Source organism: Panthera onca, chromosome E1 (genome assembly GCF_046562875.1).
Source record: "Panthera onca isolate mPanOnc1 chromosome E1, mPanOnc1 haplotype 2, whole genome shotgun sequence".
Taxonomy (NCBI): domain Eukaryota; kingdom Metazoa; phylum Chordata; class Mammalia; order Carnivora; family Felidae; genus Panthera; species Panthera onca.
The window spans coordinates 59,235,944-59,256,804 of record NC_138352.1 but is presented as its reverse complement, the minus strand read 5'-3'; the positions used below and the strand labels follow the sequence as shown (position 1 = coordinate 59,256,804).

General features: G+C 52.5%; 1 protein-coding gene across 1 annotated transcript; it reads left to right on the top strand.

Moving 5' to 3' along the window:
• The first annotated feature begins 4,592 nt into the window (after positions 1 to 4,592).
• ITGA2B (integrin subunit alpha 2b) lies at positions 4,593 to 18,996 on the top strand. The gene is made up of 30 exons (XM_060645914.3): positions 4,593 to 4,877; positions 6,415 to 6,536; positions 6,625 to 6,722; positions 6,851 to 7,016; positions 7,292 to 7,341; positions 7,416 to 7,461; positions 7,555 to 7,683; positions 8,059 to 8,106; positions 8,261 to 8,304; positions 8,447 to 8,500; positions 8,638 to 8,690; positions 8,885 to 9,096; positions 11,932 to 12,114; positions 12,364 to 12,409; positions 12,509 to 12,613; positions 12,697 to 12,752; positions 12,846 to 12,997; positions 13,142 to 13,267; positions 13,660 to 13,727; positions 13,869 to 14,016; positions 14,993 to 15,085; positions 15,354 to 15,433; positions 15,754 to 15,834; positions 15,948 to 16,044; positions 16,158 to 16,310; positions 16,433 to 16,558; positions 17,034 to 17,147; positions 17,378 to 17,479; positions 17,694 to 17,810; positions 18,742 to 18,996. The coding sequence occupies exons 1-30, from the start codon at positions 4,690 to 4,692 to the stop codon at positions 18,796 to 18,798; spliced, it is 3,114 nt and encodes a 1,037-aa protein (XP_060501897.2). The 5' UTR covers positions 4,593 to 4,689; the 3' UTR covers positions 18,799 to 18,996.
• The last annotated feature ends 1,865 nt before the right edge of the window (positions 18,997 to 20,861 follow it).

The window sequence follows — 20,861 nt, the reverse complement described above, 5'->3', positions numbered from 1 at the left end:
GGCTTGTTTGCGCTGAGGGCACAGAACCTGCTTGGGATTCTCTCCCTCTCTCTCTCTCTGCCCCTCCCCCCTACTCATCCTCATGCGTGTGCTCTTTCAAAATCAATTTAAAAAATTTTAATTAGGGGCGCCTGGGTGGCGCAGTCGGTTAAGCGTCCGACTTCAGCCAGGTCACGATCTCACGGTCCGTGAGTTCGAGCCCCGCGTCAGGCTCTGGGCTGATGGCTCAGAGCCTGGAGCCTGTTTCCGATTCTGTGTCTCCCTCTCTCTCTGTCCCTCCCCCGTTCATGCTCTGTCTCTCTCTGTCCCAAAAATAAAATAAACGTTGAAAAAAAAAAAATTTTTTTTAATTAAAAAAAGTGACTTTCTGAGCAGGCAAGGTGTGCCTACTGACCTGTAGAGAGTGCTGTGTGAGGGCATGTGCAGCTTATTCCAATAAGGGTTCTTTCAACCACCTGCCTCAGCCACCTATACTTGCAACCTGGAAGTACTCCCCTTTCTACCCCCTGATGACTAAATCAGGCCTTGTTGACCTTCCCATTCTTATTTGTCAGAAATACCTTCACCTCCCCCCACCCCCTTATCAGCTCATGTCTGAATTATTGCAGCATATTTCTGGCTGGGCTCAGAGTCCTATGCAAGCTTACTGGCTTTTCAGAATCTGTGTTGGGTTCATTTTGTGTACTGCTTCCCAGTAAAATGCTAAGCTTGGAGAGGACACAGACTGATTTCTATACCTCCTTTTTTTTTTTAAGTCCCTTAGAATGTTTTACATAGAGTTGAACGCATAGTAAACATTTTTACTATATGTTGAAAAATAGGAACAAAAAATACTGAGGATTATGCAAGGATTAAACAAGGAAGCATCAAAGATAATGAAGGATTTTTCTCTATATATCCTCCACGTCACCTACCTCAGTGCCAGGTACATAGAAGTTCAGTCATTGTTGACTGAAGCCTTAACAGAACTCTGGATTCATTGAGGAATTCTAGGACTCGGGGTTGGTGGGATGGGAAAGTGGGAGCAGTGTGTCAGCACTCTGCCTATTATCTCAGAAGGGAGATCAACCCAGCTCTGGCCCCAAAGGAACACCCGTGAGAAACAATTCTTGAATACCAAACTCTTTTGTTCCCAAATCTGATCCTTCACCTATTTCTAGTTGTAGCTCATGGTACAACTGTCCTGACAGACAGCCATGCACCAAAGCTGTAAATTACTTTTGACACCTCCCTACCCCGGTGTTACTGATTGTGTAACCTCTGTTCTCTCTTTTGTTCCTATCATCAGTATCCTGGTTCAGACCTCACCACCTTTAACCAAAAGGATTGCAGTGGCCACCCATCTATCTGACCTTCCCGCTAAGTCCTGTGTTTCTCAGTTCCTTCTATCCACAGCCAGTGTAATCATCCAAAAGGGAGCACAATTGGTCAATGTATCTCTTATTCCCTGACTTTAAAAATCTTTGGTTCTCCATCTCCTACAGATTAAAAATTCAAATTCCTTGAGGCATTCAAGGACCTTCAGTGATTTGATCCTAGCCTTCCATTTCATTCTCGTGCCCCAGTCCTCCCCTTTGAACACCGTACGTTGAGTCGACTACTTGCCTTTCCCTATAATTGACCTCTATGGTCTGCAGCTCTCTTTTCTCATGGTATTTCCTGTGCCTAAAAAACCCTCATTCTCAGACAAAAGGCACCACGGTGTACTGGTTAAGAACACGCAATAAAAAAAGGCGGGGCAGGGGGGGCACCTGGGTGACCCAGTCAGTTAGGTGTCCGACCTCGGCTCAGGTCATGATCTCACTGTTAGTGGGTTCGAGCCCTGCATCAGGCTCTGTGCTGACAGCTCAGAGCCTGGAGCTGCTTCAGATTCTGTCTCCCTCTTTCTCTGTCCCTCCCCCACTCGTGCTCTGTCTCTCTCAAAAGTGAATTAAGTGTTAAAAAAAAAAAAGATTTTAAGACTGATGGATTCAAGCCAAACATGTTTGAATCCTTGTTTTGCCACCCTTTGGCCATATAAATTTGGGCAATTTACCTAAAACTCTACCATGGTTTTTGCATCTATAAAATGTGCATAACGGGCGCCTGGGTGGCTCAGTCAGTTAAGCATCCGACTTCAGCTCAGGTCATGATCTCGCGGTCCATGGGTTCGAGCCCCGCATCGGGCTCTGTGCTGACAGCTCAGAGCCTGGAGCTGCTTCAGATTCTGTCTCCCTCTTTCTCTGTCCCTCCCCCACTCGTGCTCTGTCTCTCTCAAAAGTGAATTAAGTGTTAAAAAAAAAGATTTTAAGACTGATGGATTCAAGCCAAACATGTTTGAATCCTTGTTTTGCCACCCTTTGGCCATATAAATTTGGGCAATTTACCTAAAACTCTACCACGGTTTTTGCATCTACAAAATGTGCATAACAGGGGCGCCTGGGTGGCTCAGTCAGTTAAGCGTCCGACTTCGGCTCAGGTCATGATCTCGCGGTCCATGGGTTCGAGCCCCGCATCGGGCTCTGTGCTGACAGCTCAGAGCCTGGAGCCTGTTTCAGATTCTGTGTCTCCCTCTTTCTCTGACCCTTCCCTGTTCATGCTCTCTCTCTGTCTCAAAAATAAATAAATGTTAAAAAATTTTTTTTAAAAAAATGTGCATAACAGTACTTATTTCATAGGGTTGTTATGAGCAGCAAAGATATAAACGACTTCAGTTAGGCATAATGTTAGTCTACCCTTTCAAGGCATTCTTTACTGTCCCTCCGCTGCAGTTATGTGTGTTCGTGGCCTAATTCTGGGCTAAGTTCTTTAACGATCCCTGACAGTTACCTTTGTATCCCTCATCACTCAGTGCCTTGAGCAGAATAAGTACCCATTAAAGACTTCAGTGGGGTGTGACAATATTGAGCTATGCAGTCAGTATACCGCAGTAATGTAATACCATTTGGTTGAAGACCAGAAGAGGGTAGAAGGTAAGTATAGGACAGTGTTAAGTATTCATTCTAGCAAATGTATGCCTATCGTGAGCTTAGCACTGGGGATTCAGCAGTGAAGAAGATCCAGACTAAAGTTCAAGGAGGTTCCTCAGGGCGCCTGGGTGGCTCAGTCGGTTAAGCGTCCGACTTCAGCTCCGGTCATGATCTCATGGTTCATGGGTTTGAGCCCCGCGTTGGGCTCTGTGCTGACAGCTCAGAGCCTGGAGCCTTTTTCGGATTCTGTGTCTCCCTCTCTCTCTGACCCTCCCCTGTTCATGCTCTGTCTCTCTCTGTCTCAAAAATAAATAAACGTTAAAAAAAATTTTTTTAAGTTCAAGGAGCTTCTAATCTAGTAAGGGAGAGGACTTTGAGCTGTGGGCCAAGGTGGTGAATTACAAGGGGAAGGGAGCTGGAAGGATGGCACGGGATAGTTGGGCAGGATAAGATAGATGGTGGTTAAGTTTGATTAGAAAATATAGAGCAAAAGGAGGATGTGGCAGTCTTCCTTTACCCCTAGCAGATCTTTTGAATTTCCTTCCTGAGAGCCTGCTTTTTTGGGGAAGACCTACAGTGCCAATAAGACTTGGCACTACTCTTCCTGTCATCCAGAGAAAATTGCCTTGCCTTTCTGCTCAAAATATTCCTTCTCTCCACTGTGTGACTCCATGTTTGCATCTTTCCTCCTCAGTGCATGCTTCCATTCAGTCTGTCTGTCAACGACACATACTACACGTTAGGCTCTTGGCTAGGCCCTGGGGCTGCAAAAAGGAACCTTGTTCTCAAGGGAGTCATGGACACAATCCAGTGAATGGACCATGACTAAACAGTGTGATCAGTGCTGTTCCCATGTGTGCCAACTCCAGGGTGCCAGCCTGAGGAGTTGAGGGAGGCGTCCCCTAGGCAGGGAGCCCACTAGAATCAAGTCTTGATTGGACAAGAGCTCTGTCACCCAAGAAAGAGGGAGGGTCTGCCTTCAAATGAATAGCTGGCATATAGTCCCAGAGCCTGTGAGCCAGAATATCCTGGACTCCACTCTTTCCCCTTCTCCTTTCCCCTTTGGCCAAGATCCATTGGCCACACATTTCGCCAGCACCAGCTGCACTGCTGTGGCCACATTAAGATGTGGCCTGAGATGGAGGGAGAGTGAAGAAGCTTGCTACACCAATATGGCTGACCAAAGCCCTGGAAGCAGGAAGTGGATAAGTGCCTTATCCAAAAGAATATAAAAACCTCAGTTCTTATCAGGAGACAGCAGCTTCCTTCCTCCTTCCTCCACCTCTGACCAAGTCGCACTGGGCGATTACAATGTAGACAGTTGTGGGGGATGGGGGAGGAAGGGCTGTAAAACAGTTAGAATGGAGGCGTATGGATCAGTTAGTTCATGATTACCCCAAGCAGATAGGAATGGTGGCTCGGACTAGAATGGTGGTAGTGCAGATGTGAAGACTCAAGAGACATAGTTGAGAGGCAGAACCAACAGGACTTGGTGATAAACTACTCTCAGGAAAAGGGAGGAGTCATGGCTTTCAGCCATTAGCACCCACCCCCAGGGTGGCTTCACCCCCTTTCTGGCAATCCAAGAAACCATATGTATCCAGGGCTTATAGCCCTTTCCTCTGCCCACTGCTCAGCAAGTGAGTTCCAGTTTGATAAGAAAAGCTTTCCGGTGGTAGAGACTGAAAGGAAGAGGAAGAAGCTAGCCCATTCCTGCCTAGGAGGTGGTGGGAGAAGGAAGATGGCCAGAGCTGTGTGTCCACTTCATGCCCTCTGGCTTCTGGAGTGGGTGCAGCTGCTCTTGGGACCCGATGCTGTCCCTCCAGCCTGGGCCTTGAACCTGGACCCAGTGCAGCTCACCTTCTACACAGGCCCCAATGGCAGCCACTTTGGGTTTTCGCTGGACTTCTACAAGGACAGCCGTGGGAGGTGAGCCCGGGAGAAGTTTGGGTGTTGGGAGAGAGAAGGATTCTGTGCCCCCCTCACTACTTCTGTGAACCTCAAGCTCCCCATTTGTGATAGAGGTTGAGCAAAGCGATTTCTAGGCTCTATTCAGACTGAGTTCTTTTTAGGAATACTGGCAGAACTGGCTCAGGTAAGAGTGTCAGGGAGGGGCACCAAAGGGGAGATGGGCACCAAAACTACAGCAAGAACAAAGGCAAAATTTGATGCCTTAATTTTCCCCCCAAGGGTCAGTTGTATGACCTACTCCACCCTCACCCCTTAAAATAACATTTATTAAATTGACTTGCAAAACCGCGAAATTGTCTACCTACTCCACCTTGCTTTTCTACTCTATCCACCCCCATCCCCATCAAAAGTATAGATATTTTGAAAAGAAACAATAGAGCATTAATGGTTGGAATTAATCAGCTGCAAAATCAGACTTCCAAGATTAGAGTCCTGGTTCCTTGTCTTTACAGTAACTACCCTGCACTAGTTACTTATTGTGTGTAGCAGATGCTGTGATGCTCACCTTCGGGGAGTGGGGATGGCAGATGGCCTTCAAGTATCTGCCTCTTGGGGAATTTTCTCTGCTGAAGAGTCACCTCCCCCAAAGTCAAGTCCCCTTTCCAATGTGGCCTATAACCAATGACTGATCATGAGGAGTGTGGAGCGAGGAGAGAGGTGTAAGGGTCCGATGTTCTCACCTCAACTTGGGATGGTTCTGAAGGGTCCTTGTAGCTCCAGAGCTCCCAAGGTGCTGGCCCGTGACTGTCACTGGACCTGAATCTGCATTTGACTCCTTTCTCTTCCCATTCTTGCTTCTTTCCCTTTGTTTCTACAGATATTGGCTTCATAGGTATTACTTAATAAACATCCTACGAGATGAAAGAAAAAAATTAATACTTTTTTTTTAGTACTTGTTATGTGTTATTTGGCTGGCACCATGCAGAAATGTCCCTCATACATTTATTTCATTTACTTCTCCTGACATTGATTGGTAGGTATTGTCCCCAGTTTATACATGATAGAGCTATTATTTGAACCTAGATCTACTAAGGTCCTCAGCAATATCAGTACCTCACTTTAGAGGTGCCCAGTAGCCTCCCTAATTCTTCACCATTGAAACTACTTCTCAGGTCTTAAGGTCTCGGGGGCATGTAAATCCCTGGCTTTTGGTGTGGGGCATAGAGGTGGGGTATATGGAGTTCGGATGATGTGCAAAGTTTAGGATGTGTTTTTCAGAAAGGATAACAAACTCCTCATATTCAAATCAAACCAAACGGTTATAGTACCAGATTTACCTTTAACTCACTAGGTTACTTTAGGCACGTGATTTCTCCCACTGGGAGGCAGTTTGGCCATAAAAGGTTGGGCTCCACGGTCTGTGATATCTCGTTGAGGAAAGATGACCCAGTGCCCTCCAAGGCACACAGCCCTTCCAGGTAGTGCTCTCAGCGCAGGTGACGGGGCGTGTGGTGCCCGGGAATCCGCGCCACACTCACCCAGCTTTCCATCGCAGCGTGGCCATCGTGGTGGGCGCCCCGAGGACCCGGGGCCGCAGCCAGGAGGAGACGGGCGGCGTGTTCCTGTGCCCCTGGAGGACCGAGGGCGGCCAGTGCACCTCGCTGCCCTTCGACCTCAGTGAGTCCTGCTCAAGGAGGCAGAGGGAGGGGTTACAGGGAGCGTGGACAGCCGAGCTTCAGCGCCCCATCCTTCTTGCGCCCTCCAGATGATGAGACCCGACACGTAGGCTCCCAAACCTTCCAAACTTTCAAGGCCGGGCAAGGACTGGGGGCGTCGGTCGTCAGCTGGAACAACAACATTGTGGTGGGCGCCGCGGAACGGGGCACAGAGAGCAGTCGTGGGCAGGGACACGTGGTGGTGGTGGGAGGGGGGGGGAGGGGGGGGGAATCCGAATCCCGCCGGTTCCCCACTCTCCTGTGGCCCTGTTCCAGGCCTGCGCCCCCTGGCAGCACTGGAACGCCCTAGAAAAGACAGAGGAGGCTGAGAAGACGCCCGTAGGTGGCTGCTTCGTGGCTCAGCTCCAAACCGGCTACCGCGCGGAGTACTCGCCCTGTCGGGCTAACACCATGAGCCGGGGTTACGTGACAAAGTCCTTTAGTGAGTTCAGCTCTCCGTTTTGTCTCCGTTCCCTCACGGCCACCTAGCTCCCTCCTTCACCTGATACCTCCCAAGCGCCCTCCAAGCCCGGCTTTCAGTCCGGCATCCCCGTGGGCCCAACTCCTGGGCCCAGCTTCTAGCCCCGCCCCGCCTGGCTCAGACTCAAGGCCACGCCTCCATATTAACCCCGTGACCCCGCCCCTACCCCGCCCCAGACGCCCACGCACAATTCTTGACCCGCCCCTTCGCTGACCCCTCCTCCTTGCCTTCTGTAGTCCAAGACAAGCGCTACTGCGAAGCGGGCTTCAGCTCCGCGGTCACTCAGGCGAGTAGGGAGCATAAGCGGCGTGGGGGCAGCTCCCAAACAGGGCCCCTCTCACCTCCAGGGTTCCCTTTCAGGCTGGAGAGCTGGTGCTTGGGGCCCCTGGCGGCTATTTTTTCTTAGGTACGTGCCCATCCGTACACCTCCCTCCCTCCTCTTGGCCTGGGGAGACCCCAGTCGTCACAGCCCCCACACCCGCTGTCCCTCGCGCCCTAGGTCTCCTGGCGCGAGCTCCTATTGCCGAAATCGTTTCGAGTTACCGCCCAGGCACCCTCTTGTGGAACGTGCCCACCCAGCGCTTCTCCGCAGACTACACCAACCCAGTGTACTTCGACGGCTACCGGGGTAACCCTGGCCCCTCCCTTCTAGACTTCTCATCCCTCTAAGTATCACCGCCCCCTCCGCCGGTCAGGTCCTGCCCCTGCGGGAGCGCCCTCAGACTAACCCCCCTGGCCAACTCCAACCCCAGAGGCATCGAAGGCGCCTCCACTCTCTGCTCCCACAGTTTTCCCGCCGACCGCCCAACTCCCATATGCCCCACCTTGCCTTCCCGGCCCTGGATTCGCTGGGGCGCCTAGGGCAGGTCTTGGCCTCTCGATGGCCTCAGTTTTCCCATCTACGCGATGCAGGGTTTGGGTCTCTGGGTCCCCTTCTTCCTCGCCCTTGGCCTCTCTCCCTGCTTCACCCTCCCAGAAAGAATAATTCGTGTCGTGTCTTCAGGGTACTCGGTGGCCGTGGGCGAGTTCGACGGGGATATCAACACTACAGGCAAGAAATCCATTTAGGGGCAAAGGTTGGGGAGCCCAGCCCGGGGAGGAGCACCTCCACTCCCCGCCACGAAATCTCCCCTGGGTGGCAGAATGGCGGGCGGGAGGTGGGTAGGTTGGAAGGACCTCATTAACTGGGGTCCGGCTTTCCCTAGAGTATGTCTTAGGCGCCCCCACCTGGAGCTGGACCCTGGGAGCGGTGAGTGCCCCCTGTCCCGCCACCGGGCATCCCAAAGCTCTCGGCCCCATTCCTCAGCCTCACAAGCCCCCTACGCCCCCCCTGCCCTTTCTGCCCTGGAGCGGGAGCAAGAATGATGAGCGCCTGGGCGTTGTCCGTGCAGGTGGAAATTTTGAACTCGGACCACCAGACGCTGCACCGGCTGCACGGAGAGCAGGTGGAAACCGGTCCCGGTGGGGGGTGGCGGACGCTGGGGAACTGGAACCCTAGAATATTCCGCGGAGCGTGGAGGGCAGTGTTAAGAGAAGGTGCCGGCCTGGGGGCAGGAATTAAGTAAGCCTCGTCTTCCTGCAGGTGGCTTCGTATTTCGGGCACTCGGTGGCCGTCACTGATGTCAACGGGGACGGGTGAGGGGCGCCCCATCCCTACGGACTTGAGTCCCCTATTACCAGAGAGGTTGATTGCTCTCGGTCCCCTCCTTTCCTCACCCGTTCCCATGTGACCACCGAGGGGCGCGGAAGGGCGAGAATGAGCGAGATTTGGCCCAGGCCCGCAGCATCCCTCTCACCCACCCCCACGGAACCGCCCGTCTGGCCTGCAGGAGGCACGACCTGCTGGTGGGCGCGCCACTGTACATGGAGAGCCGCGCTGACCGCAAACTGGCCGAGGTGGGGCGTGTGTACTTGTTCCTGCAGCCTCGCGGTCACCACCCACTGGGCGCCCCCAGCGTTCTGCTGACGGGCACACAGCTCTACGGGAGATTCGGCTCCGCCATCGCGCCTCTGGGCGACCTCGACCGGGATGGCTACAATGGTAAGGGAAGAAAGGTGCCCCACTTGCTGCAGAGGGGTTAACAGCCACAACAAAGACTGTGGGTTTAAGAGTTGAAAGAGATCAGTTAGGATTTGTTTGCATTGGTCTAGGCAAGAGATGGTGAGCACTTGGGTGTGGATTTCGGCAGTGGAGTTAGAGACAGGGGTGACTTCACAGATATCCAGAACCTGGACTATTGGGACTTGATGGGTGACTGGATGTGGAGCTAAGAGAGAGCGAGTCATTGGTGGAGAGGGGTATTGGTGCCTTCACTGCCTGTAACTCAGACCAAGCAGCAGGTCTGGGAAGGTGAAGTGGGAGGCAGAGATCAGCAGCTCAGCGCTGGGCCTGTTTGACCTTGAAGGGCTTGGGAGCAGTAGGCAGACTTCCAGAGAACAGTTGGGTTCCCCATTCCCACCAGAGCGGTCTGAGTGAGAGACAGAGGCCTGGGGAGGCTGGATGAGGTCCTGGGCACCTGTGAAGTGAGAAGAGGCAGAGGACAAAGCCCTGGGGAGCAAGAGCATTTAGGGGACTCCCAGATGAAGTGAGTCTGGAAAGGAGACAAAGGAGTGTCCAGAGAAGTAGTAGATCCAGGAGATTGGATGGCCCAGAACTCAAAGGAAGAGAGCCCTTTGAGCAGGAGGAAGGGGATCGGTGATTTCAGATGCTGCTGAAAGGCATACTTAGATGGAGCTGGAGAAGTATCCATGGACTTTAGCAAGAAGGTCATTGGTGACAGCGGTAAGAACTGATTCAGGGCCGGGTAGAGACAAAAGTCAGAATGCCAGGGGGCAAGGTATGAATGGAAGTGAAGAATTGGAAGCAGCCAGTGTAGACAGCTCTTTCAGTTTGTGAGAGGAAAAGAAAGAGAAAGAAAGAAAGAAAGAAAGAAAGAAAGAAAGAAAGAAAGAAAAAGAAAGGAAAGGAAAAGAAAAAAGAAAAGAAAAGAAAAGAAAAGAAAAGAAAAGAAAAGAAAAGAAAAGAAAAGAAAAGAAAAGAAAAGAAAAAGGAGAGTCCTGAAAGGAGATGAGGGTCAAGGGAAGGCTATTTTAATTTCAAAGCATATGGAGTAGGTTGAATGTGGAGGGAATGATATTGCGGGGACACAGGGTGGGGAGGGAAGTGAGCTGGAGGAGGGTCCCTATGATGGGCCACAGAGAAGACCGGGCTGAGATGTTTAGCCTGGTGGCAGGGTAAAGGAAGCCAGAAAAGCGGGTTTGGACTGCTTTGGAAGTAAAGGGTAAAGGAAGCCAGAAAAGCGGGTTTGGAAGCAGTTAGGCTGCTTCTCTTTGTGAAGGAAGTGGGGGGCTGGGAACTTGACAGAATGAAGAAGGTTTGAAATAGGCGCTGAGCAAAGTGGGGGAGGGGGCTGAGCAGTGCCCCCTCGGAACAGTTGGGCAGTACCTCCATCTCCACCTTCCTAGTGGTCAGGAATCCCTGGGGCCCAATCTGGTGAGGTCTGGCCAGGTTTGCTGAGGACTGGCAGTGGGGCAAGATGGCTGAGGATATGACAAGGGTGATCGAATGGTCGGAAGGAAGTAAAGAAAGGAAGGTGCTAAAGATCAAGAGAGAATGGAGGCCCAGAGTCTGGGCATGAGACTGTGGTCAGAGCGGTCTTATATGGATGAATTCTGTGTAACTCAATCAGAAAAATCAACAGAAAAAAAAAAAAAAAGAAAGAAAGAAAAATCAATAGGTTTTTTAAAGTTTATTTATTGTGAGACAGAGAAAGCATGGGAGGGAAAGAGAGGGAGAGAGTGAGGGAGAGCGTGAAGGGGGAGGGGCAGAGAGAGAGAGAGTGTGTGTGTGTGTGAGAGAGAGAGAGAGAGAGAGAGAGAGAGAGAGAGAATCCCAAGCAGGCTCTGCACTTTCAGCGCAAAGCCTGATGGCAGGCTCGAACTCACAAATCATGAGATCATGACCTGAGCACAAGTAGGACCCACTGAGCCACCGGGGCACCCCAATCAGTAGATTTTTAAAAGAAAAAAAAAAAGCTGCATAGAAAACAAAGTCAGAAGACAAAGGAAAGACAGTTACAACATATATAAAAGATCTTAATTCTTGTCACATGTAAATAACTCCTACAAATTAATAAGATTATGATGATTAACAAATACATCTTCAAGAATGATCTTACAAGTGCTTAGTGATGACAAGCCCATAGTGTGGCTCTGAGTTTGCATGGTGGAATTGAAATGGGGTGAAGGTCCCTAGGGGAAGAGGGAGCCATTTCTTCATTGGTCTTGATTATTTACTCTTCTGGGACTCAGTTTTTCCATCTAAAATTAGAATAATAATGCCTGGGGTGCCTGGGTGGCTTGGTTAGTTAAGCATCCAACTCCTGATTTTGGCTCAGGTCATGATCCCATGATTCGTGGGTTCAAGCCCCCCATCAGGCTGTGTGCTGACAGCTCGGAGCCTGCTTGGGATTCTCTCTCTCCCTCTCTTTCTGCCCCTCCCCTGCTTGTTTGTGCTCTTTCTCTCCCTCTCAAAATAAATAAATAAACCAAAAAAAAAAAAAAAGTAATTTCTCATAGTCTTTAAAAAATAATGGGAATAACAATGCCTAATTCAGGATTAAATGAAATCATGTCAATAAATTTTCTCAATAGCTATCAAAGGCTGCTACTGTGTTTATAATAATCCTAGTTGATGGGTCTCTTTTGTACTCACTCATAAACTCCTGGAGGGGCAGGACAACTGCTTCCTTGCACCAGACTTTTGTATCCCTCTCACGGTCTCCTGCCCTCTGCCCAGAGAAGGAGCTCAGGGCTGCCTGGATAAGAAACAAAAATTGGAGAAAATTGTAACAAACAGCCCCTCCCTTTCTTCCAGATGTTGCAGTGGCCGCCCCCTACGGGGGTCCCAGTGGTCGGGGCCAAGTGCTGGTGTTCCTGGGTCAGAGTGAGGGGCTTAGCTCACGCCCCTCCCAGATCCTGGACAGCCCCTTCCCCACAGGCTCTGGCTTCGGCTTCTCCCTGCGAGGTGCCACAGACATCGATGACAACGGATACCCAGGTGCCCCTGGAATGCCTCCGGCTAGCCAGGAAGGGCCCTTGGGCATTAGCTGGAGATGCTGAAAAATACAGTCAGGGGCCTCTGCCCCACTGAGCGTCTGACCCCTCTGTGGGGCTGGGAGGCCAGGGGAGGCCAGGCGAGGCCAGGCCAAAACTCAGTGGAGGCAGTGGTGTGGGAAACTCTGGGAAAGAGGTGATGAGCACCCTTGCCCCCTCTGACTGCTGATTCTGACCCCTCCAATATCTATAGACCTACTGGTAGGAGCTTATGGGGCTAACCAGGTGGCTGTGTACAGGTGAGTGCTGGCTCTAGGGGCGTGGTGGCGGAGGGCCCACACCATCAGAGGATACCAGTTCAGGAGGGGATAATGGCAAGCATGCCCCCATCCCACCAGAGCTCAGCCAGTGGTGATGGCCAATGTGCAGCTGCTGGTGCAAGATTCACTGAATCCTGCTGTGAAGAACTGTGTCCTGCCCCAGACCCAGACACCAGTGAGCTGGTGAGGAGACGGAGGGCAGGGCCCAGGCAAGGTCTGGGACCTTGAGGGATCCTAGCCCCTGAGCCCAACTCACATCTTTGCAGCTTTAACATCCAGATGTGTGTAGGAGTCACTGGGCACAGCATTCCTCAGAAGCTGCGTGAGTGTTGTGGTGGGGACAGGAGGGAGGTGGTCCTGGGGTCCCCTGGAGGCTGGCCAGGGAGACTCTGACCCTCCCCGCTCGCCCTGCCAGCCCTACAAGCTGAGCTGCAGCTGGACCGGCAGAAGCCTCGCCAGGGCCGGCGGGTGCTACTGCTGAATTCTCAACAGGCGGGCACCACCCTGCATCTGGACCTGGGCGGGAGGCACAGCCCCATCTGCCACTCCACCATGGTCTTCCTCCGGGTACGCCAGGCTGGGGATGGGCCGGGCTGGGTGCGCCAGCCTGTCCGTCCAGCCCCGGGGCACGGGCTGAGCGCTGTGGGTACGGGGGTGGTCAGTGGGACACGTATAGCAGGGTGCACAGTCTGACTCTTGTCCCCTCCCTAGGATGAGGCTGACTTCCGGGACAAGCTGAGCCCCATCGTACTCAGCTTCAATGTGTCCCTGCAGCCCGAGAAGGACGGAATAGCCCCCGAGCTCGTGCTTCATGGGGACACCCATGTCCAGAAGCAGGTGGGGGTGGGCGGAAGCAGGCAAGGGAGGTGCAGGACCCCTGCTCAGGGTTAGGGTTAGTGTCGAAGTCATAATGTGAACCCCGCAATCTTGACGTCACCTCTCATCTGTGCTGTCACGCCAAACCCTAACGAAAAACCTCCAAATCTCAAAATTCCCTACACCCTGACACAGGTCCCAAGTGTTGTTGATGTTACCTCTAAACACTGACAAACACATGAACCTTGATGTCACCATCCTGACATCGTCCCAAACCCTGATGCAAATCCCCAAGCCCTGACGTCAGCTCCAAACTCCTTTTCATTCTTGGACCTAGTTCCCTAAGTTCCGATGTGACCCTCAAACTTCCCCCACCCCCAGCTCACCCACACATCTTGACATGCCTCTTTTAGACCCGCATCATCCTGGACTGCGGAGAGGATGATCTGTGCGTCCCCCAGCTCCAGCTCACCGCCAACGTGTGAGGAGGCCGTCTGCCCCGTGACACCCCTTCGCCCCCCCGGGGGGCCTGATACTCTGTCCTCACCCCTTCCCAGATCCTGGGGTGGACCTAGCTTCCTCTGCTTTTTTTTTTTTTTTTGTAATTCCTTTGTCCTCACAGGACGGGCTCCCCACTCCTCATTGGAGCCGACAATGTGCTGGAGCTACAGATGGATGCAGTCAATGAGGGAGAGGGGGCCTACGAGGCCGAGCTGGTTGTGCACCTGCCCCCAGGTACCCACTACATGAGGGCCATCGGCAACACTGAGGTGAGGCCCCACCCAGGGGCATTGCTGGGGACCTGGGAGGTGCAAGAGCCTTGACTCTCATTTTCCACCTGAGACCCCCCCCCCCATTTCTCTTATGCATTGCTGTAAAACTGATTTTTTTTTTTGTGCTAATGGCATAAAATCCAAGGGCTCTATTATAAAACCCAAACCCCAAATGGCTCAGGTACGAAATGTTAGCAGAAACTTCTGTTAACATTTGGTGGATTTCCTTTCAGTCTTTTTTCTTAGCCTCCACAGACACTTAACATGGGCATGTATTTATTTTTTATCTTGTTGATGTAGTTTCTAACAATGGAAGCATCCTGTATGTAATGTTTTTGTATTTTTATTTCCCAAAATTTCATTAAAAATAATAAGTTGCCCAGGGTGCCTGGCTCATTCAGTTAAGCGACCAACTCTTGATTTGCGCTCAGGTCATGATCTCATGGTTCATGAGTTTGAGCCCTGCATCAGGCTCTATGCTGACTGTGCAGAGCCTGCTTGTGATTCTCTTTCTTCCTCTCTCTCTCTCTCTCAAAAATAAAATAAGTAAACTTAAAAAAAAAAAAAATGATAAGGCGCGGGGCGCCTGGGTGGCTCAGTCGGATAGGTGTCTGACTTCGGCTCGGGTCATGATGTCATGGTTCGTGAGTTCGAGCCCCGCATCAGGCTCTGTGCTGACAGCTTAGAGCCTGAAGCCAGCTTCGGATTCTGTGTCTCACTCTCTCTGTCCTTCCCTCACTTGTGCTCTCTCTTTCTCTCTCTCAAAAGTAAATAAACATTAATAAAATTAAAAAAAAATGATCAGGTGCTACTGTGAGACACAAGGAAGAACGTGACAGTCCCTCAGACTCCCACCCCAAGGCACCCCTCTCTGCACCCTTGCACACAAGTCTCTTCCAGACTTTCCAAGGGAGCTTAAATATATATGGGATGCTCTGCAACCATCTTCTTTCTTGAAACTGCCTTCCTGAAGGGCTTTGAGAGACTCATCTGTAACCAGAAGAAGGAGAATGAGACCAAGGTGGTGCTGTGTGAGCTGGGCAACCCGATGAAGACAAATGCCCAGGTGAGGCACGAGTCGTGGGTGCTGGGTCTGCTCCACCAGAGGCTCATACACAGCCGAGCTTTAGGGGCTGGCTTTGGAGTCATATAGCCCCGGGCTGGAATCCTGGGCCTCACACTCCCTGCGTTCTTGGGTGAGTGACTTTCCCTCTCTGAGTGGGCTTCTGAGATAACGCTGGTGACTTGGAGGATGGAAACTGGAGGCCACGTTCAGGACAAGGCTGCCCAGAGTGGGCATTTGGGCCGTGACTTTGGCCCTCCCTCTCTCTCAGATAGGAATCACGATGTTGGTGAGCGTGGGGGACCTGGAAGAGGCTGGGGAGCGTGTGTCCTTCTGGCTGCAGATCAGAAGGTATGGGCAGGGGAGCATTCCTACCCACCACCCTTCCCCTATCTGATCCCGATGCAGAGACCCTGAGATGCTCTCCTTCCAGAAGGGTCCTCTGGGATGCCTGCTCTTCAGACGTCCTTGTTCCCTTTCTTCCCCCAGAGACTTGTTTCTGAGTCTTGGAGCCCTAGAGGAAGTTCTTACCCAGGTCTAACTTCAGTGTGGCACGCTGCCTGTGGAGTTAGCGCTTCCTGAAGCTTCTGAAATTCTGGCCCCGTCCAGAGAGTTCGGATGTTCACTGGGCTGGTGTCCCTGACATGCTTCTCCTGTCCCCTCCCCTCCAGCAAGAATAGCCAGAATCCCAACAGCGAGGCTGTGATGCTGGACGTACCAGTCCGGGCAAAGGCCCACATGGAACTGCAAGGGTGAGACCAGGGGTAGATCGGGGAGATGGCGGGCAGGACCCGAAGGTTCAGAGGGCCTGGGGGGAAGCCCTACAGGCAAGTCAGGCTCCCCCCGGGGGCTTGGGCCCCTGCAGGAACTCCTTTCCAGCCTCCTTGCTGATGGTGGAGGAAGAAGGCAACGGGGAGAACAGCTCGGACAGCTGGGGCCCCAAAGTTGAGCACACCTATGAGGTACCGAGGACCACCTGGGGCCCAGGCTGAGGTGGGGGGTACCCAGGAGCTACGCACTCACTAGGTGCCGAGCTACCTAACATCTCCTAACATCTGCCGTCACCACCCACCAGCTCCATAACAATGGCCCCAGCACTGTCAGTGGCCTCCACCTCAGCCTTAGCTTTCCCAGCCAGTCCCAGCCCTCTGACCTGCTCTACATCTTGGATATACAGCCTCAGGGGGGGCTTCGATGCTCCCCACAGCCGGCTCCTAACCCCCTCAAGGTGAGAGCCTGGGGGGAAGAAACAGCCGTGGGTGAGGCCTCAGCCCAGCAGCCAGGGCCCCTCTGGGAGGGTGGAGAGATGATCGGTGCTCGGGACCGACTGACGGCTCTTTGCCTCCCCAGCTGGACTGGGGGCTGCCTACCCCCAGCCCTTCCCCCATTTACACGGGGCATCACAAGCGGGACCGCAGACAGGCCCTCCTGCCAGGGTCCAACCAGCCCTCCAGGCTTCAGGATCCAGTTCGCGTGGTGAGCAAGCTCTGTGGTCTGCAGCTGGGGCTTCTTCCCTGGGGCCCAGGGGACAGAGGCTCTGGGAAGCAGGGAGAGCGGTTGGCAGTGTGATGTGGGCCTTGGGTGTGCCACCTTGGTCCCACGGAACACTCCAAATGAATATGAAGGGTTGAGCTGGTCTTGTGTCTGGGCCGGGTGGGAATATTTGAATTTTCAAAGGTTCCCGGTACATTAAAGAAAATGGAGAAATGCCAAAGCAGAGTTACAAAAATTCTGGGTATTGAACACTATATGATGACCCACTTCTTCTCGGCCCTTCCTCGCATTTCTGGAACGATGTGAGCAACCCCATTTAGAGACAACGTCAGACGCTTGAATCTGAGGCCCTTCCTGAGAGGGAGCCTGGAGCTCCCTGCCCCCCTGCCCCTCTCTGTTGTTGGGTCCTTGGGGTGAGGGGTCAGAGGGGCTGGGAGCTAATGACTCATCCCCTTAGAGCTGCGACTCAGTGCCCTGTACAGTGGTGCAGTGTGAGCTACAAGAGATGGCACGAGGGCAGAGGGCCATGGTCACGGTGCTGGCCTTCCTGTGGCTGCCCAGCCTCCAGCAGGTGGGGGCAGATGCTGGAGGGCGGGGCTTTCTGGCGGCGGGGACCAAGTTTGTTCTGGGGAGAGATAGGGCATGGGGGGGGGGGTGGTGAAGAGAGAGGGAAGGCAAGGCTTATTTTCGAGGAGCCAGGCGTAGGCCAAGGGCAGGACTCCAAGGTAGCGGGGAGGCTGGGGCCAGGACTCCTACAACCAATAGACTCATGTAAACGGCTTTCACCCCCACCCCATTCAGAGGCCACTGGATCAGTTCGTGCTAAAGTCAAAAGCTTGGTTCAACGTCTCCTCCCTTCCTTACTCTGTGCCCGCCCTCAGCCTGCCCAGTGGAGAATTTGCGGTGAGTATAGACCCATGGTGGCAGGGGACAGGAGCCCTGCAGGACCCACTGTCTTCCCAAGTGTCTGCACCTTGCAGGATGGGGGCGGGACACCCCTGGGTCCGAGGAGCGGCACAGGTAGGTGGCTGGCTCAGAGATGCGCATCCCACAAGTTTGAGTCTTTGGGAAAGACAGGTGTCAGGGTGACTGATAAGACACATGGGTTTGCCCTCAGGTCGAGACGCAGCTGCTTCGTGTCTTGGAGGAGAGAGACATTCCAATCTGGTGGGTGCTGTTAGGCGTATTGGGCGGCCTGCTGTTGCTCACGGTCCTGGTCCTGGCCATGTGGAAGGTAAGTCCTGAAGGGAGAGTGGGGTCCCCAGGAGGGCACACAGTTGGCCCTGCCCTACCTCACAGGGAGGCAGAGAGAGATGGTGACTTCGGGTCCATTCACATCTCTACCATTAGAGTCTCATTCTCCAGAGGACCTCTTCCAGGGCACAGACCTCTGGAAGAGGTGGCCCCTGAAATCCTAAGGCCTTTTCAGTCTGTTCCCCTCTGACAGGAAGAGTCACAGGGAGTGAGTCCTGCCTTCAGGAATTCCCTGGCTGCTGAGGAAGACAGGGCTCACCTCCTCCTGACTCTGTCCTTCCCCCTGACTGAGGTGGGAGACCCGGGAGGCCCTGGTGGGTCACTTCCTCCTCTGTGCCAGGAGGGCTGTTCTCAAACTCGCTCAAGTGTTCAAGCTCTGGGAAGCCATGGTACTTTTAGGGAAAATCATGCGTTAAGACTTAAAATCATCAAATACATATTGTGTGCTAGAGTCACAGAGAGATACACAATTGCCAATATTTAAGAAAAAGTCAAGAGTGGGGGTGCTTGGGTGGCTCAGTCAGTTGAGTGTCTGACTCTTGATTTCGGCTCAGGTCATGAGGTCACAGTTTGTGGGAATGAGCCCCATGTCAGGCTCTGAGCTAACAGCGCAGAGCCTTCTTGAGATTCTCTCTCTCTCTCTCTCTCTCTGCCTGCCCCCCTCAAAATAAATAAATAAACGTTAAAAGAAAGGATAAAACGTCAAGGGAAAAAAAACAAAAAAGCAATTCGTTACGTGTATTCTCTCTGAGTGGGGACGGCGGCCATCTGTGTTGGCAGTGGGATCCGATTCTGTGCTGGTCCAGGGAAGGACCTCGTGCCTGGCTGCTTTCTAGAATTCTTCCTCAACTGCTGCTCTGGGGCCCACCCATCATCTTTACACCCTGTCCCCGGCCCTTGTGCGCCCCCAGGTTGGCTTCTTCAAGCGTGTTCGGCCACCACTAGAAGAAGATGAAGAGGAGGAGTGAAGGGGCAGCGTCGCTGTGTCCTGGGAGTGTCCTGGGAGGAAGGCGGCAGGCGTGCCCGCCCCTCCCCTTCTTCAGGGTGCACCCCCAGCTCTATGGGTTGGAGCTGTCCCCTAGACACCCGATATTCTCCCCTCCAGTGAGAGCTGGCTACTCCCTTCCCCGCTGGCAAATAAAGAGGCTGAGCCCCAACCCCCAGCACGCTGTCTCCTCTTGGCTCAGTGAAGAGAAGGGCACCGGGCATGAGGTGATGTTTGGAGTGAGGGGCCGGGGCTGGCAGAAGGGTGAGTGGAGAGTGTCTCTGCCAGGCAAAGGTGGCATATTATCATCTTTGGGGAATGCCTGGAAGTGGAGAGTGGGGTGGAACAGGGGAGAAAGGGTGACAGAGCTTCTAGGTGATACTGGAGAAAGATGGGATGTCTGAGGGTGGCTGGGTGGCGTGGAGATTGGGGGCATCGGAGAAGGCAGGCTGGTCTCTGGTGGGCAGCTTTAAACAGTATGTTTTTTTTTTTTTTTTTTTTTTGAGGGATAAGCCTCAAGTTGACTTGAGATTGGGAACATAACATGCTCTTCCCACTCCTGTTAAAAGAAAAAGAAAAGAAAAGAAAAGAAAGCCTTTAAAGCCATGTTCAGATTGAGGAGGGGCAGGGGGAGGCTGACTAAACCCTCAGCCTGAGGAAGGCAGCATCACACCAGGGAGAGGAGAGCAGGCATTGCTGTCCAGCTATCCTTCCTCCCCATCAAAGAGAAGGCTCTTCAGTCAGGAAAGAGGCCCGGGGCAAGGAGTTCACGGGCCTAGGAATGGAAGATAGCTCTCCCTCCGCCCGCTGAGACTGGAATCCAGGGATAGCCGTCAGGGTCCACCAGGAGTCCTGAGAAACGTGTTGATTTATGGGTTCAATAAATATTTATTGAGCGCCTGCCATGTGCCCAGTGCTCTCCCAGTGCTGAGACGGGGGAATGAACAAAACAAAGTACCTGCCCTTTTGGAACTTACATTCCACCCGGGGTAAAGAGGAAACAAGTAAATAAATGTATGGTCAGTGGTGGTCAGTGCTGGGAGTAAAAATAAAGGTAAAGAGATTGTGATAGAATTCTGTGGGAGAGGGCTGCCATTTTAGGTAGAGTGGTCAGGAAGGCCTCTCCGATGAGGGGAGGAGAGAGATGGATGAAAGAGACACTGGCTGCACAGGAATAACATGTTTTGGACAGAAAGAGCAGCCAGTGAAAAGGCCCTGAGGTGGGAGCAGGCTTGATGTGTTTAAGTAAAAGCAAGGAGGCCCATGGATTGGAGGCAGGCATGGGTCCAGTTGAGGTCAGGGCTGGGGAGCAGGCAGGCAGCATCTTTCAGCCACGGGTAGGACTTTGGACTAGATGCTAAGTGTTGGGGGAAGCCATTGACGAACAGGCTTACTTCACAGGAACTTCTGGTATTTGATTTTACCCAAATAGGTAAAGGTAAATTTTGAAAAGAAAACAATTTGACATCCATGCATGGCAAGTTCCAGAACAGGTTTTTAGTTGGGTGACTGTGACTGCTTAGGAAAAGATTAAGCTGCTGTGATCCTTAAACACCAGCCAGACTCCCTCTCCACTCCACCACTGCAACTGGATGGGCCCAGACAGTTTATCTTGATCCAGCAAAGCGTTTGGCAAGACAGAAATGTGAGCTGGATTTAAAACTGAAGAATTTTGATAAAGCTGAAGAAGATCTCTAGAAGGTTGTTCCTTCTACAAGCTCCATCCCGGTTCTGAGCTGCCTGGTATTGTCATGAGACCCCTGAAAGCAGGCAGGGAAGCTGCTCTCCACCCCGCAGGTGGCTGCTGGCTGTGAGGGAGCCCCAGCACAATGGGGGACTGAAGCCCATTCAAGGCAGCCTTGACAGATTGTAAAGTTGGGTGGAAACCAACAAGATGAAACTCACCAGGGACGAATGCTAAATCCTGTGTTGAGGTTGTGAAAAATTGGTTACATAAGAAGACTGGGAAATCTGGTTAGATGGAAATTTCTGAGAAAGAGGGAGGAAGGGGGAGAGGGAGAGACAAAAGGAGGGAAACAAGAAAAG